The sequence below is a fragment of the Rhagoletis zephyria genome, unplaced genomic scaffold, assembly GCF_001687245.7.
Source record: "Rhagoletis zephyria isolate East Lansing unplaced genomic scaffold, Rhagoletis_zephyria_1.1 Rzeph_scaffold_07786, whole genome shotgun sequence".
NCBI classification, from domain to species: Eukaryota; Metazoa; Arthropoda; class Insecta; order Diptera; family Tephritidae; genus Rhagoletis; species Rhagoletis zephyria.
The window spans coordinates 1-17,437 of record NW_016164868.1 but is presented as its reverse complement, the minus strand read 5'-3'; the positions used below and the strand labels follow the sequence as shown (position 1 = coordinate 17,437).

Sequence of the window (17,437 nt, the reverse complement as noted above, 5' to 3'; positions counted from 1 at the left end):
TGCGGTTGCGGGGCGCTGTAAAATTGAATTTAAAGCGTAATTGTGACGAGAAAATGGAAATCGAGCCCGACCAATCGATAGAGGCAATGGACACACAAGAGGTCGAAATAATCACAAGCGACCTGCAACATCAGCAACAACAACTAAATAAGCTGCATTTGCCAGCAGCACAGCTGCCTAACGAGAACGGCAACGTACCGCCGCAGCAACTACTCGCCGACACCACTTCGCCATACGCCAACGAACAGGAGATGACGTCCGTCGACGATCCCAAGGACGATCAGTTTCGGTCAGAAGCGACATTTTCGTACACGGTCGAGAATATTTCACAGCTAAAGCAACAACATCTCTCCCCTCCTGTATATGTACGCATGTTACCATGGAAAATCATGGTAATTCCGAATGAACGTGCACTAGGTTTCTTCCTTCAGTGTAATGGTGAAAATGAATCGCCTACATGGTCGTGCAATGCTATCGCCGAGCTGCGGTTAAAATGCCACAAACCAGATGCACTACCGTTTACACGCGCGCGCATAAAGCATCTCTTTTACTCCAAAGAGAATGATTACGGCTACTCAAACTTTATAACGTGGACAGAATTACAGGATCCAGATAAGTGTTATGTACACGATGGCGCTATTACATTGGAGGTTCACGTTGTGGCAGACGCACCACACGGTGTGCTTTGGGACTCCAAAAAACACACCGGCTATGTGGGACTTAAAAATCAGGGAGCAACGTGCTATATGAATTCGCTGCTTCAAACACTCTATTTCACCAACCAGCTGCGACGTGCTGTATATAAAATACCGACTGAGGCTGACGATAGCACAAAGTCAGTAGGCTTATCACTACAGCGCGTCTTTCATGATCTACAATTTGGCGATCGCCCAGTGGGAACTAAAAAGCTCACCAAGTCTTTTGGGTGGGAAACACTCGACTCGTTCATGCAGCATGATGTGCAGGAATTTCTGCGAGTATTACTCGATAAACTAGAGTCGAAAATGAAGGGCACTTGCTTGGAAGGCACCATACCAGGTTTATTCGAAGGAAAGATGTCTTCATACATAAAATGCAAGAACGTTGACTACAATAGTACACGTTATGAGACCTTCTACGATATACAGTTGAATATTAAGGATAAAAAGAATATCTACGACTCGTTCAAGGACTACATCGCTTCGGAAACACTTGAGGGTGATAATAAGTACGATGCGGGTGTGCATGGCCTCCAGGTGAGTTAGAAACAAAATATATATTATAAAGTAAACAGTTTAATGTTGCTGGACTTCCATCGCGTGAATGTTTAAATTTTTGGGTCTATCAACAAAAAATTAAATTTTCATTTTAATTCAAGTGTAAGCTTGAGTAGAATTTTATCATAATTGTTATTTTGAATGATTTTAAAATGTTTAAATCCAACACAATCTTTTCGATTTAAATTTGCTTCATTTAGGAGGCCAGCAAGGGTGTAATCTTCACGGCATTTCCCCCCGTGTTGCATTTGCATTTAATGCGATTCCAATATGATCCCATAACAGATAGTTCCATCAAATATAATGACCGTTTCGAGTTTTACGATCGCATAAACTTGGACGAGTATTTAGCTGAGAAAGAGAAGACACCTGCCGAGTATGTTTTGCATGCAGTGCTCGTTCATTCGGGCGATAACCATGGTGGCCACTATGTGGTCTTCATAAATCCGAAAGCGGATGGTAAATGGTTTAAATTCGACGATGATGTCGTCTCCAGTTGTCGTCGCGCCGAAGCCATTGAACAGAACTATGGCGGAAACGATGATGAAATATCGTTCCATGCTAAGTGTAGCAACGCATACATGTTAGTCTACATCCGTAAGTCGGAGTTGGAACGCGTGCTCAGCGATATACCCGAGCATGATATACCCAGTGAATTAGTAGAGCGTCTAGAATTGGAAAAACGAATTGAGATGGCTCGGCGCAAAGAACGCAGCGAGGCAAACTTATATGTCTCCATTCATGTCATACTGGAGGAGTATTTTGAAGCGCAACAAAAGCGGCGTCTTTTCGATTTGGATAAAGTGCACCAACGCCTATTCAAATTGAAACAAACACAAACCGTCGAGGAGATGATGGACGCGTTCGTAAAATCATTCGGAGTACCAAAAGACCGTATGCGAGTTTGGATAATGTTTGCGGCACAATCGCAGAAGTTTTTGTACTTCGATTTCCAGCGCGAGGCATTGCGCCCGATTGAACAAATTGCCACTGCACAGAAACCATGGGTGATTTTCCTCGAATTGGCGTCACCGCTTGTACCTGGTCGTCCGCTTCCACCGTTCGATCCCAAACAAGAAGTGCTGCTATTCTTCAAGTATTACGATGCTTGTAATAAACGGTTAAATTATATTGGTTGTTCACAACAGCCACTGAGTCGGCGTTTAAGTGAACTTGTGCCTGAAGTGAATGCACATCTGGGCTTCGAGCTGGACACAGAATTGACGGTTTTCGATGAGTGCAACGACAAGAAAATTGCCAATATCAATGAACCGCTCGAGAATGTGCTGTATTTGCATCAGGACAATCTGCAGGGCTACATATTAATTTTTGAAAAGGAGCATGTGGACGTAAAATTAGATTTGCCAACCGTAGAGGATTACTTCTTGGATTTAGTATATAGAGTAGAAATCACATTCTGTGATAAATGCAACCCCAATGAACCGGAAATCGTACTGGAACTCTCTAATCGCTACAATTATGATCAAATGGCACAAGCGGTCGCCGAGCGACTAAATACCGATCCAAACAAATTGCAGTTCTTTATGTGTGCCAGCAGCTATAAGGAGACACCTGGAAATGCCGTTCCATATACCTTCAAAGTGAGTAAATAATGTGTAACTATATCATCTACATACATACATACATATACATACATTTGCTGCAAGAGTGTCATAATCCAAAAAAAAAAATAAAATAAAATAAAATTGAGTTGAATGCAGCTACCATTTTAAGTAACGACTACAAGTTTGAAGTTTGCGTGCACTCGATTAAAATACCTTTTATCATTTCTATATTTGGCTCGTCCCGTTTACGTAGACCCGACAGTCGTGGGAACGTAATTTTCATAATATGTAAATAATCCTCCGGACTCATATTTGGGATTTACAAAGTTACACATTCCCTTCAAGCCTATTCAAAGCCTAAGAGGATTTTGCTCAGAGATCACAAACAAATTTCTGTTTCTGATATTAATTTACATTGAGATTGTTTTTTGTAGAACAGGAAAACCTTACTTTTTTTTTATTTTTAGGCATTGATAATATAATGGTTTTAGGCTGTAATCCTTTGTTATTGTTCGTAGGATTTCATCATCTTTTTTGGGACATCGCCTTCTACGTGTTTTATTTTTCGGTTTTCTTCGTATTTGTGATTCGTCCTGTTTTTCCTAGAACTTAAGAGATTAATTCAAGAATGTTTTAGTTTTTCGAAATTTGTCGTTTGGTTTTTTACGGATATTTTTTCACATTTCGGTATTTTTCAGGACTATTGGAAATTCTTCATGTTTTATTTTTCGTGACTTTTCGGATATTTTTGGATGCGCCTTGGAAAATACCCATATGTAGAAAAATTTGGCTGACAATTATTTGTAGATTAATTATTTTTTTATTATTTAATCATGCTCAACTTCGTACCTTTCGTTAATATATTTCCACATATTTTGCAGGGAACTGTTAAGGATCTAGTCGCATACTGCAAGCAGAGCGCATCTAAAAAGCTCTTCTATCAAAGACTGTCCCTCAGCATTCACGAACTCGACAATAAGAAACAATTCAAATGCATTTGGGTCTCAAATGACCTTAAGGAAGAGAAAGAGCTTGTGTTGTACCCCAATAAGAATGAGAATGTCAAAGGCCTGTTAGACGAGGCTGCCAAAAAGATACAATTCGCTGAAAATAGTCGTAAAAAGTTGCGATTGCTTAAAGTAGCTAATCACAAAATAGCAACCATATACAAAGAAGACACACCGCTGGAATCGCTACAAAAGTCCAACGAAGCGCTGACGACACAAAGCGCACAGAAGACTTTCCGCATAGAGGAAGTGCCTGCCGAAGACATGCAACTGGCCGAGAATGAGACGCTCGTGCCCGTGGCACACTACAGCAAAGAGGTCTACAACTCATTTGGTGTACCATTCTTGATCAAGGCGAAACATAACGAACCATACGGTGCGCTCAAGCAACGCATACAGAAGCGTCTCAACGTGCCCGACAAGGAATGGGAGAATTATAAGTTTGCTGTCATTACGATGGGACACCCGAACGACGTCAACGACAATACACCCGTCGATTTGGAGATCTATCGCTCTTGGACCAATGCACATTTGCCTTACTTTGGACTCGATCACATAAACAAATCCAGAAAGCGAACATCCTTAAATTTCTCTGAGAAAGCGATTAAGATTTACAATTAAATAAGAGTGTAATTGGCGAAAAACAACAAACATAACAAATAATGAAACTCATTGTGGGATCGATAATGTGTGCGTGCAAAAAAAATATTAAATAAACCAAGAGAAGTAGAATTGCTAAAATAAAGCAAACTTTGCGCAGCGATGCTATATAAAGAGAGAGAGAGAGAGTAATGATAACTGGCAAATTTTAAATTGGGCTTTATAACTAAGAAGACAAGTTTAAATTATAGCACGATAAACGATAAATAAAAAACAAAAACAAAAAACGTTGCTAAAGTATGTCCTGTTCTTATGTTTACATGCTGCAGACACGCCGAAACAAATAACACAAAAATACAACTACACAATCAGCATTCGCTAAAGCAACAGCAACAAGAAAATCATGAGCAGTCAAAAATGTGAAACAAGCAAACATCAACCAACCAACCAACCAATTTGTCAATCGGCCAACTAACCATCCAACCAGGCTACAGCAACAAATAATTGTAAATGCAAACAAAAAAAATCAAAGCAGAAAATAAACCAAGTGCAACAAAAGGCATAGAGTGTTTGTAAATTGCTGAATGTGTTAAAAACGCTTCGCCTGTAAATCATTCACACAGTTCTCAATCAACACACCCACACACACAACAAACCAGATTACGCATGAGTAATAAAACAAATAGAAACACATAGAAAACACTTTAACAAAACAAGAAAGCCCGAACTTTAAAATTAAACTAAAATAAAATTATTAAAATTTAAAATGTACTACTTTAAAATATATATAAAATATTTAAAAGCACTTAGGCGTACGATTGTAAAAAAAAAAAAACAAAAACAAACGAAAAAAATCCGCAAAAAATTTAACATGTCATGAGCTTTAAGTGATTCTTAAACGCTACCGATGGTTGCTCCGTCGGCAATTGGCTGGCTGGAAAGAACAAAAAATCTACGTGAAACGTACGATGTTGGGCAGGAATTAGATTTCTTGGCGAAATTAGCGGCTTTTTATTCGAACTCAATTAGTAGATGTTAGGTGCATTTCAGCTGTGACTGGCTGCATACAGCATACCTCTCTACCTGATAAATTCGAAAGAGATTTTACTTACTCCGCATCGAGAGCATGAACCGCATGAACGGCCTAGCGCGCAATGTCGCTGAAAGAGGAGAAAACAACAGCAGTAACAGCAACAACAACATGGAAACGCATTGAATGCAAGTAGTGTAATTTGAAATATACATATACACACAAACATACATATATACATACATTTATTAAAAAAGAAATAGAGATATACATAAACTAAATCTAACAAAACAAACCGAAATTATCATGATGATTTTTAGATTACATACATACATATATACGAGATAAAGTTTATATACATATGTACATACATATATGCATATATATGTGTATATTAATAGGATTTTAATAACTTCCACGCCACACACACAAAAAACAAAAGCGGAATCTCGTACTTGCTGTTACATATACCTTTACTACCTAGGCATACGAACTCATGTGCGCGTGTGCTCCAAATGCAAGATGGTTTTGTGTGCGAAGAATTGTGGCAGCGGGCGAGCTGATTCATGCTTCTTGTAAGCGACAGTTGCAGTGAGGACCTCGATCACCTATAATTTTATTTTTTTTTTAATTTCCCACGAAATAACATATTTTTGGTTAGTTCTATTTGTTTTTCAAATTTGTTAAAGCTGACCTGCGTTATATACGGCAAAATGTTTAAACATACATATCGTTAACAGTTAACAAATTATTATTTTTTTCTAGGTATGTTACCGCATTTTTGCATCGGAAGGGTGGTCCCATACTAATTTTGTCTTAAATTTGTATGTGAGAATTGAAGTCGGTTTTGTTTTTTGCTTAAAAACTACTTGTTAACCGAGTTCATAGAAAGGATGAGGTTATCAGTTCATCGGAATATTTTTCTTAAATTTTACGATTTTTGCGAGGTCATGTAGTGTTCCAATAAAAATAAATATGGTAACACGGTGTAACAAAATCAAGAAAATTGCACGAAGTTTATAAGAGTGAATTTCGTAGGCATGGTTGTGTTATTTCCACAACGGTGTTTATACAAACTTCTCAACATCCCGAAATTCTGAACATATTCATAAGAAAACATTTTCGTATGACCACTCGTCCTAACAGTTATTGGCAGCATAAATTTAAATTTGGCCTAAAAAGAAGGATGCTCGAAGTTATAAAAAATAATTAACCGCAGTTTACAAAGAAAATGCGAAAATGTTTGAAGTAATTTGAAAATTGCGCCGATTGTTCTTAATTTTTTCCTATTATGAATTTTGCAAAATTTTATTAGACATTTTTTTACTTTAAGTCCAGAAAATAATAATTGATGAAATGCAAATCGATATTAAGTAAAAGCAAACGAAAACAAAAATAAGTCACTTGTTTTGGAAATGAGTTTTTTAATATTCCGTTAACTTTGCCTAATCAAAACTCGATAAAATACACCCACTAGAGAAATTATTTTAACTAATTTAAAAAAAAATAAAATTAGTTATATACATAAATTTCCGCTACAAAACAAATTTTTAAAATTTTGTGCATTTCTTTAGCATTAAAAATTTAATTTTTTTTGCGTACTTTTAGGCGGAGTAGAAATCACAATATTGATGCGCAGAGTTTTGTGACTTTGTTGGAATATAACTCTTGATCATATTTTGGTTCTGACGTGTTGTGCATTTTCTTCTATATATGCATACATGTATGTATGTATGTAAGAAACTGCGCGATACAGTCAGCAAAAAATCATCAAAAATCTACGTATTTTCTAAGCATGAATGGGTTACAAAAACATTGTAAAAACTGCAACAAAAAAGTTTAAAAGTTTGCTGAAAATTTTGCAAATTTTTCTAAATTGTAAACAAAGTTTGAAACCGAAATTTAAGTGGTTTATATTATAGAATGAGCTAATTTTTTGTCCAAAAAAATGTACGAAATTTTTTATAAATAAAGAAAACATGAATATTTCGAAAGAATCTCTGTCCGGAAACTTTTTAGTGAGTGTATAATCCCAATAAGCGATGTTTTGACTTTTTTTGAGTATCAAAAATATTTATGCTATCGAAAAATAAGTTATTCTTATACGCAATTTCGAAATAATTTTTTCTCATGCCCCACCTAATGCTGGATTATAAAAAAAACTATGACGATATTGGGCGTTAAATAGTACACGTGTCATTACGTTGATAATTATAGTCATTAAATCTGTTTTCTCAACATTATTTTTTGCCACTTTAATGCGTAGAGATAATTCGGTAATTAATTGAAAATTTTTGGATCAAATTTGATTGTTTTATCTAAACCGCTGAACGGAAAAACAATACTATATCAAAAATTAATTAATATTTATTTAAAATATATTTATACTTATTCCAGCGTATTTATGTAGCTATTTCTATAACTATAAAGTTACTTAATATCGCGTTTATATGTATGTAACTAATATTGAAAGCATTTCGCCGCTTGTAAAGTATTCTACTTCTTATTAAATTGCAATGTTTATTGCAAGTTTGACTGTTTTCTCCGAAAGCGGTTTCATCCTGTTTCTAACGAATATTTTTGCCAGTAAGAAATTTTTATATTTGCATTCAATTTCGCCCAAATTGAGACTCGCACACAATTTCACACTGTTTTTTATGCGTAAAATGAGAATCGTATCGCAATTTTGAGCTGAACTGAGAATAGTATCCAAATTGCGCAATGTGGGGCGCGTGGAAACACATTATTATATGCTTGAACAAAACGATCGATAGTGCAGAATAAATACAATAGATCTCTGGGTTGGAGTGCAAAGCTCATTAACATATACAAAATGTATGTATGTAAACCTATTGATAAATTAAATAAATTAAATTTTCTTCTATTGGTTTCCTAAAAGTCGAAGTCCCAGTCGGGTACGAATTGCTTACAGCCTTTTGCAGACGCAAAAATTTTCATTTTCAATTTTCATTTTCAATTTTCATTTTCAATTTTCATTTAGATATTTACAATTTATGAGGACACAATAAAACTTAATTACGGAACTTAGCAGAGTTTCCTTAATAAAAAAAAAAAAAAAAAAAAATAGGTTAGCTTTAATGTTGTTCTCCTGTATAATTTTCATCCCGTTTTATTGTTCGCAAATTTTCAAATACAATTTTTTTTTTTCCAAATGAACCCCGACAATTTTGTTGAAAAATTCCAATATAAATTGTAAATAGCTTAAACTCGTGCTCAAAATATTACAATTGCTATTTTTATAGTTTTTTTTTTAAATATTTGCGATTGGTATATTTGGGTCTTTACTATGAGCTCAAAATGTTTGAGTGGCTGGACTTGACACTATGGGTGCGCAATGGAAAAAAGTCGAATACATATTTACATGTTGCAATTCCATTTCACTAAACTATAAATCGATGTATTCTTTGAATTTTTTTATTTTAATTAATTGAAAGTAAATGTTTTCAAGAAGTTAAACAACAATAATTTTTTTACTTGTGATAAGTTCATGGTTTTACTTTTCAAACAGCTGAAAATTAATTATCTAATACCATAAAAAATAATATCATTAAAAATAATAAATTTATAAAAAACAAAGACGAATGCAATTTAAGTATAACTACTATAAAACAAAAATTTATTATGCATATGTATGTGTGTGTAAAAATGATTACAATCACGACAAATAAAAACAAAATTAAACTACTAAAGCCGTAAAAAGAGAATATTCGAGGAGTAAACGAGTTAAAAGTGTACTCATCAATGGGAGGGTACTGCGCGTATAGGTGCTTTTGAACTGAGCATTTGCACTAAGAGTGATAAGGATTATCGACGAAAAAAGGATATGTCTTTGTCAGCATGTCCCGATGCTCCTCTTATCACAAATCGATGTGGCCTCGATGACGCCTCTTATCGCAGAAAAAAAATACATATATATGTACATATATGCAACAATTTTTATTGGTAATACTACAACAAAAAAACATAAAAATATAATTTTTAAACTTTGTGCAAAACTCGGGAAAATTCTATGAATTTTGATGGATTTTTATTTTTTGTTTCAGTATGCAGTTTTGTAGCCCATTAAATTCTAGTATAATAAAGAGTCACTTGAAGTAGCTAGGACTTGCCGTTAACTTACAAAAATAAGATTTTCAAAACACTTTGAATGGAAAAATGCGTAACAACTACGAAAAAAAACATTCTTAATCCATCCGATTTTTTAGCAACTTCATACTTCCATTTTATTGTAGGTACCAAAATTTAATGGCCTACAAAACTGCATACTCAAAAAATATGCCTAAAAAGTTGAAAATTGAAAAAAAGTTAAAAAATTGTATTTTTGTTTTTTGTTATAGTATTTTTATAAAAAATTTGCCAAAAAAATAAAAATACAAATTTTTGCAAATGAGCCATTATTTTTAAAGTCGGACGGATTTCGTTAAAAAAAATATGTCACGTCTTTTTTATGGGTTCTATACATGAAATAAGCTAACACGTGTTCGAGGAATTTTTTACAACGCTTTTATCAACTTGCAATGTTGTATGTCCGGACACCATTTATAGCTATAAAACCTTTGCTTTGAAAATATCCTATAAACAAATCTCGACATCAACCTCGACGGTAGTTATCATATCAAAACTCTTGAGGTAGATGTCGCCTCTCCGAAGTAGTTAAATATTGCGCCTAAAAATATGTACTACATACGCTACAACGGAAATTATTTGGTGCTCGTACGTATATACATACATATATGCATGTGTGTTCACCAATCTTAATATCGTTGAATTATTTTAATATCTATTGCAAAATTTTATACACACAAGACTAAAAAGCAGAAAAAAAAACTTTAATGTTCCACGCTTTTATAAATTGACTAAAAAGTAGAAAATAATATTTCTCTGTTCCATAGAATTTGTTTTGATAATTTTTGATTTAGAAATTTTAGCAAAAGTCATTATAAACAAATTATGAGATTGAAAATGAAACGTTCAACCACGTTTTTTTATAGAGAATCCAACAAAAGGAATAAGATGGTATCGTTTTAAATCCCTAATTTACTGGTCTTCACTACGCAAATCAACTTTGGGTATTTTGGTTATCTGTTAGACTGAACATATTCTACTTATCAAGCTTATTAATTGCGTAATGAAATCTCCAAAAACGTAAATTTTTAGTTACATCTCTATATTATTAAACGTGCGATATCTCCGAAGAAAAAAAATCCCCTAACACGTGTTACCTTATTTCATGTATAGAACCCATAAAAAAAGTTGAGGCCACCAAATTGGTGTCCGATATGAAAAAGAATGTCTCATATACATATTATAAAAAATTCTCTATGCCATTAATTTTTGCCGTGAGTGTACATACATATCGTTATCTCAATTCACAAAGGCCCTAACCAACAAATTTTTTATTTCACAGGAGAAGCAAAAAACATTATCGGGCCGATTCTGAACAGAAACTCCCTGGGAGTTTTCTCTCTTTTTCCTTTCCTCCTATCATGGAGGAAAATTCCCTGAGGATTTTTTATATTGAATGGCGGAGTTGAGCTCTCAAAAAAGTGTCAAACAGCTTCTTCGAAGTTCGAATTTCCCCCTCCCAAGTTTTCGGGAAAATTCTACTCCCTGGAAGTTAATTATTGGAGGATTTCTTTTTCGGGAGAAACAAAATCCCGGAGAACAAACTCCCCGGGAGTATTAAGAATTGGGCTGTATGGGTATTAAACCTCGTAAATAGACTGATTTTCCATACGAAATTTAGTAAGTTTACGAGATTTGCATGGTTACGAGGCATTTACGCGTTTTGATGAATTGCCATATTATAAAAAGAGTATCAAAACGGGTGGGGCTAGGGTTGCCAGACCTACCCCCATAGGGTTGCCATATTTAAGACTGAATATGTATACTTATACATACAGCCATTCCATATTAAAAGTGACAAAAAGCTTTGATTTTCTATGCGTTGGGATTCTATTTGGCTCAAACTTTGCAAAAACTGACGGAAATTGACATACTTTTCTTAATTCTTTCCTGGAAATTATTGGCAAAAAGTCAAGATTCGATTTGGCTCAAACTTTTTTCATTTCATACTAAAACTGACGGAAATGGACATACTTTTTTTAATTCTTTCCTGGAAATTATAGCCGAGGCAAAAAGTGAAAAATTCATCAACATGGGTCACAAAATTTTTTATAAGTTTGCTAATAGTTATTCAATTTATAAAAATTTGGTATCTTTGGAAAGGAAATGAATCTGATCTGATAACAGATTTAAAAAGTTTCATATACAAATTTTGTTAAAAGACTTTGGTTTTTTTTACTTAAAAAAATACGTTTCATTTTCCCAAAATTTTTTTTTACCAAACTATATTCAGCGAAAAGAGAAAACAAATAACTTTCAAATGATTATGTTTCCGAGATGGAGTCTCGAAAGGTCAAGAAGTTATAAATATTTGAAGTTACACTAAAAAGTAAAAATGTAAAATATTGTGTAGCTTACTCTAATTACAAGCTTTAAACTGCAGTTTTTTTTTCATATAAGAAATGCAATTTATAAGAACTGGCATCGTTTTTTTTTTTTTTAGTTTTCTTGCAAACGATCTTGCGCATTTTCTTCAAATTCATGTTTGTATGGAAAAAGCCACCAGCAAGAAACCATCTACGCTATTTTTAGCCGCGTATAACTTGCACTTATTTTACTAAAATTTCATGAGCATGTAACTGCATATTCATGAGGTCAGATTAAAAAGTCCAAAATTTTGATGGACGTTTGTTGCATTTTTCTAGAGTTGGTATTAAGTTTGAAAATAAGTTCATGTACTATTAAAAGATCATTGTCTTACATGTACAACCATAATAATATATAACATATGTATATTATTAATAACATGTAAATAAATAAATATAATACATGCTACCAAAATCTGTGCAAAACGCAGTTTCGAAAAGTGTAGGTTGGGGCCTTTGTGAATTGAGGGGACGATATGTACATATGTACATACGAGTATTATTCCACAACTATTTCAATGCAAATCTTAAGCATAACGATTTTTTTTTGCATATTTAGACCAACCCTGAAAACATTTTCTTTGAAAGATTTAAACGGCTTATTGTCTTGCTTATTGCTTAAAAACCTCATACGACGGTAATCAGAGACAAGTCACAATGCGTACTGGAACCTACTCTATCAAACTTTCAAACTATCTTCAAAACTACCTCTACTACTATATATGGTCCCAACCATTGCCAACTATTCTCGCTACACAAAGGGTCAGTTCGTTAATGCATTACTGCGGCACTAATGCAAAAAGCAGTCCCATTTATATATCGAGAGCCTTGTATAGCGCTTGACAGAAACTTTCACTATTAAATTTAAGTCAGAATGCATATCAGTGATGACAGGTAAATTGCAGATGGGTTCTAACATCACAGCATTTTTTGTGAAAATTACAGATAGAGGGTATTGAATAACACGGTCAAATGCCAAATTGGAACTAAGTGGCGAAAATAAGGCACATAATACTGCGGGTTACATTTACGTATTGACCCACATTTCTGTTAAGCACAACATGGCATGAAAAAATATGAAGTAAACAAGTGAATTTTGAAAAAAAAGAGATGTCGCTTCCCAGTAACCATTTGGGTTGGCGATCAAGTGAAGATTCAATACAAATTCCGATTTCCAATGTTGATTTTCAAGTGTACTTCAATTGCAGAACAAACCCGTTCTTTAGAAAAGCTTGGATATCAATCAGAATTCAATCGTTAGTCAAGTTTAGTCAAAACTTGGAAAACAATTGGAACAACGTTTGCTTTGTGCATATTTGGTAAGGTTATTTTGGCGTTTAGGGCTCGATGCACTATTTAAGCATATGCAGCAGGGAACACCTCTGTTGTGGTTCGCTTCTAGTATATTTGGAATCTTCTCTGGTTTGCTACAAATACATTTTGCATGAAAAATCGTGAATTTAATACGGGAATTCCGCTGCAGGGCTTCCTTGGCCATTTTGAATAAGTTGGGTCTTGCATTGTTTTCGACATTTACGAATCAATTGGGGAAATCATCGGATCGAATCCTGCGATCATTTTAAATTTTTTTTACATAAAAGGCCATTTACGCTGATAACCTGGCTACATAAATAAGAAAAATTTCTCAGCTTAACACAAATTTTTTTTATTTATTTCATAGCTAAATAGAGAAACCAAAAATAAGCAATACTTTTAGAATTTCCTTCGCTTTAGTATCTCTGGACGCCAATTAACCGGATGTGTCTCTTCACTTGCCTCTTCATCTTCCTTATAAATTTTGATTGTTTTATCTGCCTCGGCAGTGATTAAACGCGAACCAGAGTGGTCAAAACACATCGCAAATATACCCGCCTCGCTGTCCATTGAACCGGGCTGTACTGGCGCTTGGAAACGTTGGAAATTGTAACCAGTACGCCAGTCCCAAAAGAACATTGTGCCATTATCGCCTCCAGATACCAAAACTCCATCCGCATTTACAGCCATACAGTTGACGATGGCGTTGTGACCTGAAATGTTTTGAACGAAATTTCCCTCGGGACATCGCCACTGCTTAATATTATCCGGTGATGCAGATGCAAACATATAGAGTGTAGGATGCAGCACAATGCTGCGCACAGACTTTTTATGATTAGTTAAAGTGCATACGCTCTTGCCCGCGGCCAAATCCCACAAGCGCACCGTCGAATCGTGTGAACCAGTTATTATTTGCGGATTAACTGCTTGTGAAACTATACTGGCTACTGTATTTGTATGACCGGTGAGTGTGTGAATATTGGCTTTGGTGCGCATATCCCAAATGCGCGCGGTGGAGTCACGACCGCAAGTAGCAAGCACATCTATGGTTGGATGCAGTGCCATGGAGTAAACCGCGGACAAGTGACCATGATAATGTCGTATGACTTTATTATATTCGAGGTCCCAGCATTTTACCTGACGATCCTCACCACAACTGAAGAGGTAAGGGTGCTTAGCGCTCACGGCCAAGCCGCGCACTGTGCTTACATGACCAGTTAATGAGAGTTTCAGTTTACCGCTAGCCAAATCCCAGATTTTGATAACCCGATCGCCGGCACCGGTTGCAAACCACTCATTACCTGGTTCCACTGCTATGCAACGAACCCAACCCAAGTGACCTATAAAATATTAAAAAAAAAAGTAAGTACTACAAAATCTGCGCATAATTTTCATTGAATTAACACCTACCAGAAATGACACGCGACAACTTCCACGGCGCATGCCAAGTCGGTTTCGGTATTGTTGGCGCTTTTTTGGGTATCAGCTGCACGTTGCTACCGGTTGTACCAGGGCGTACACCTGAGGCAGCCACGAGTGATGTGCCACCATTTTGCTGATCTATACCGCCTGTTACACTTTTGTCGTTTCCTGTCACCAAGGCATTGTGCTCCCCAACTACACTGCCATCTGTGATAGCAAGTGGACGCTCAGGACCTTCCAGCGCACCACCAGGTGCAGCTGCTGCCAACTTTTTTGCCTCAGCAGCTTTGGACACGCGATCAAAAACTAGGCCGTATGTGTCTTTCGCTTTAATAGATTTTCGTATTTTAAGGCTGAAATAGTTCAATGTGTATCATATCATATTAGGAAGATTGTTCATTAATTCGCTTACAGTTTTTCATCAATTTCAGGAAGTCCGCTTTGATTTGAAACAAACATGTCGTGAGTCCGCTTCAACGAGCGAAATATTAGCGTGTGTACGCTATGCCGCTGCACTTCTTCCATGACGGAACGGTATATACCGGTGTTTAATCCTGTTTTGTGCTGATAGAGTGAAGATTTTATTAAAAATATCAAATTATTGCAGAAAATGCAAACTATACGACACACGGATTCAGTAAAAACAAAGATGCGCACAGCCACAAAGAGAAACGTCAAAAAAACTATTGGTTTTTTTGGCAAGGGGGTGAAGGATTGTTGTATTTGTGGATTTGTTTCTTTTCTTTTCCAGCAGATAATTATCAGAAAGGAGAAGAATGAGAACATTGAGGGAATTACGCTCAGAGAGCGAAATAAAGAAATAGTAAAGAAACGCAAAACTAGCAGAAACCGGCAAGTAAACAGCTGATCGATGTATTTGACTACTGAAAATATTTTGCGCAATTTTCGTTTATTCATTTTGACAGCTGCTAGTCTCTGCTAGTAAAAATTTTACTAGCAGAAATTAGGAGAGCCAACAAAATAAGAGCTTAAGAACGAGAGAGCTGCTAGTTTTTTGGGTTAAGAATCGCTTTCCAAGCGAAATTTGTGATCAGTGTTGCCATTTTAGCCGTTTTCCGGCTAGATTTAGCCGGTTGCGATAGCAAACAGCCGGAGAAATTTCGATCTAGCCGGCAGCCGATTTGTTAGCCGTTTTGCAGAAAAAATCTAGCCGTTTTTAGCCGATTTTGCTATTTGCCTTGTTTTCTTAAATTTCAAATATGTATATATGTTTCCATTTTTGACTAAGCGACCCAAAATCTGTTAGAAATGGCTACTAGCCTTATCGTGGAGAAAATTTTCATGTCAGGCAGGATTGTATGAAATTGGGCCGATTTCGCTTATTTTTTTTTTAAACGAAGAAGGGATTTTCTTCATAAAATGTTTGTTATAAATGTCTTAATTTTAAGTGTGAAGTTTTATTCGAAAACTTAGAAAATAAGAAATTGTTTCACTGTTAAGACTCTTAAGATGCGTTTGTGTTTGGATATAGTGCCAACAAACAGAATAAATATTACATGTAGATATTGTCTTCCCGGATAGCGCATATTCAATTCTGCCTAAATTAAAAAACATAACTTCTGCCCACTCCCTAAGGTTTAAGGTAATGGAAAAATTGATATTTTCAAGCACTATGTACACATATGTATTTTTTTAAACAAACGTTTTTGTTGAGAACTTATTCAAATTCCAAAAAACCGAATGCCAACTTAAATTAAAGGAACCAACACTGAAGTGAGTCAAAATGAAAATAAAAGAGCACAAATTTTTATGTAAAGCAAAACTCGCTGGGAATCCTACGAGACATCTGACGGTCATATGACCGGTCATCTAAATGGGAGATCTGCAGTCTTTTGGCATCATATTTTACATTAGAATTAAAGGGATTTCTGAAAAATCTGACCAGTTCTTTTGTGTAACTGTGATTTTGCATCCCTTGTCATCATATGGCCTCGCTTGATGTTAACTTAAGGTCGTTGTTTTACTGCCTTAAAATTGAAGGGAAATTTTTACAGCGTGTTTTATGTGTATTGGTTTCTATTTGAGTGTATTGAGAATCGGTCAGTCTGAAAAGGCCTTGTAGGGAAGACAATAGGTTTGTTCGTCGAAAATCCAGCGAGAATTATCACTCAAAATATCAGATAGTAAATAATAGTAATAAATAGTTTTTTTTCGAGTACCTTTCAAATCATTGGAATTAACTAAATTAATTAAGTAAACGAGTATTAACTTATATTTTTCATTTTAAAATCGCTCCAGTTTGTAAATTTTTAAATTTAACGAACTTGTTTATTCAAATTATCGTCGACAAAAAATCCAACCATGTGCCACAATCATATCTTTTTCCTAATTGCAATTTCTTGCTGGCAAAATTTTTTCCGGCTCGAACTTGTAACTTCTCTCCAAGAAAAAGTCTTTTTACTCGTGATTTATTTAAATAAAACATGTGAAATTTAGTTGAAACATTTTAGCCGTTTTTAGCCGGTTTTATTTGCCAATTTAGCCGGTTCATCGAAAAAGTTCTGGCAACACTGTTTGTGATACATATTACTAGTTGCGTTCCCCAACTTTTCTGGGTTAAAACCTGTAAAACTGTCAAAAGGCAAAAGAAGCCAGAGAACCGAGAGCTTCTTGGTAAATTCCTGTAAATTCTTGCAACTTCTTGCGAGTAATAGCCCGAACACAATGAAAACGACGAGCTACAAACCACAGCTCAAATTATTTTAACACG

The 17,437-nt window shown here is 35.3% G+C and overlaps 2 protein-coding genes across 2 annotated transcripts; one reads left to right on the top strand and one right to left on the bottom strand.

Annotated features, from left to right (window-relative positions):
* Nucleotides 1-6: 6 nt before the first annotated feature.
* Usp7 (Ubiquitin-specific protease 7) lies at nt 7-5,128 on the top strand. The gene is made up of 3 exons (XM_017630484.1): nt 7-1,235; nt 1,457-2,857; nt 3,703-5,128. The coding sequence occupies exons 1-3, from the start codon at nt 54-56 to the stop codon at nt 4,447-4,449; spliced, it is 3,330 nt and encodes a 1,109-aa protein (XP_017485973.1). The 5' UTR covers nt 7-53; the 3' UTR covers nt 4,450-5,128.
* An 8,458-nt stretch (nt 5,129-13,586) lies between these two features.
* On the bottom strand, nt 13,587-15,503 carry Tango4 (transport and golgi organization 4). Its single transcript, XM_017630483.1, has 3 exons — nt 15,119-15,503; nt 14,695-15,059; nt 13,587-14,624 (listed from the first exon to the last, which is right to left on the bottom strand). The coding sequence occupies exons 1-3, from the start codon at nt 15,490-15,492 to the stop codon at nt 13,684-13,686; spliced, it is 1,680 nt and encodes a 559-aa protein (XP_017485972.1). The 5' UTR covers nt 15,493-15,503; the 3' UTR covers nt 13,587-13,683.
* Nucleotides 15,504-17,437: the final 1,934 nt, after the last annotated feature.

Coding starts and splice junctions, on each gene's coding strand:
- Usp7 (XM_017630484.1), top strand. CDS start 54: ATGGAAATCGAGCCCGACCAATCGATAGAGGCAATGGACACACAAGAG. Junction 1,236..1,456: donor CGGGTGTGCATGGCCTCCAG/GTGAGTTAGAAA, acceptor TGCTTCATTTAG/GAGGCCAGCAAGGGTGTAAT. Junction 2,858..3,702: donor CCGTTCCATATACCTTCAAA/GTGAGTAAATAA, acceptor CATATTTTGCAG/GGAACTGTTAAGGATCTAGT.
- Tango4 (XM_017630483.1), bottom strand. CDS start 15,492: ATGTTCTCATTCTTCTCCTTTCTGATAATTATCTGCTGGAAAAGAAAA. Junction 15,060..15,118: donor CCTGAAATTGATGAAAAACT/GTAAGCGAATTA, acceptor GAACTATTTCAG/CCTTAAAATACGAAAATCTA. Junction 14,625..14,694: donor GTTGTCGCGTGTCATTTCTG/GTAGGTGTTAAT, acceptor AATATTTTATAG/GTCACTTGGGTTGGGTTCGT.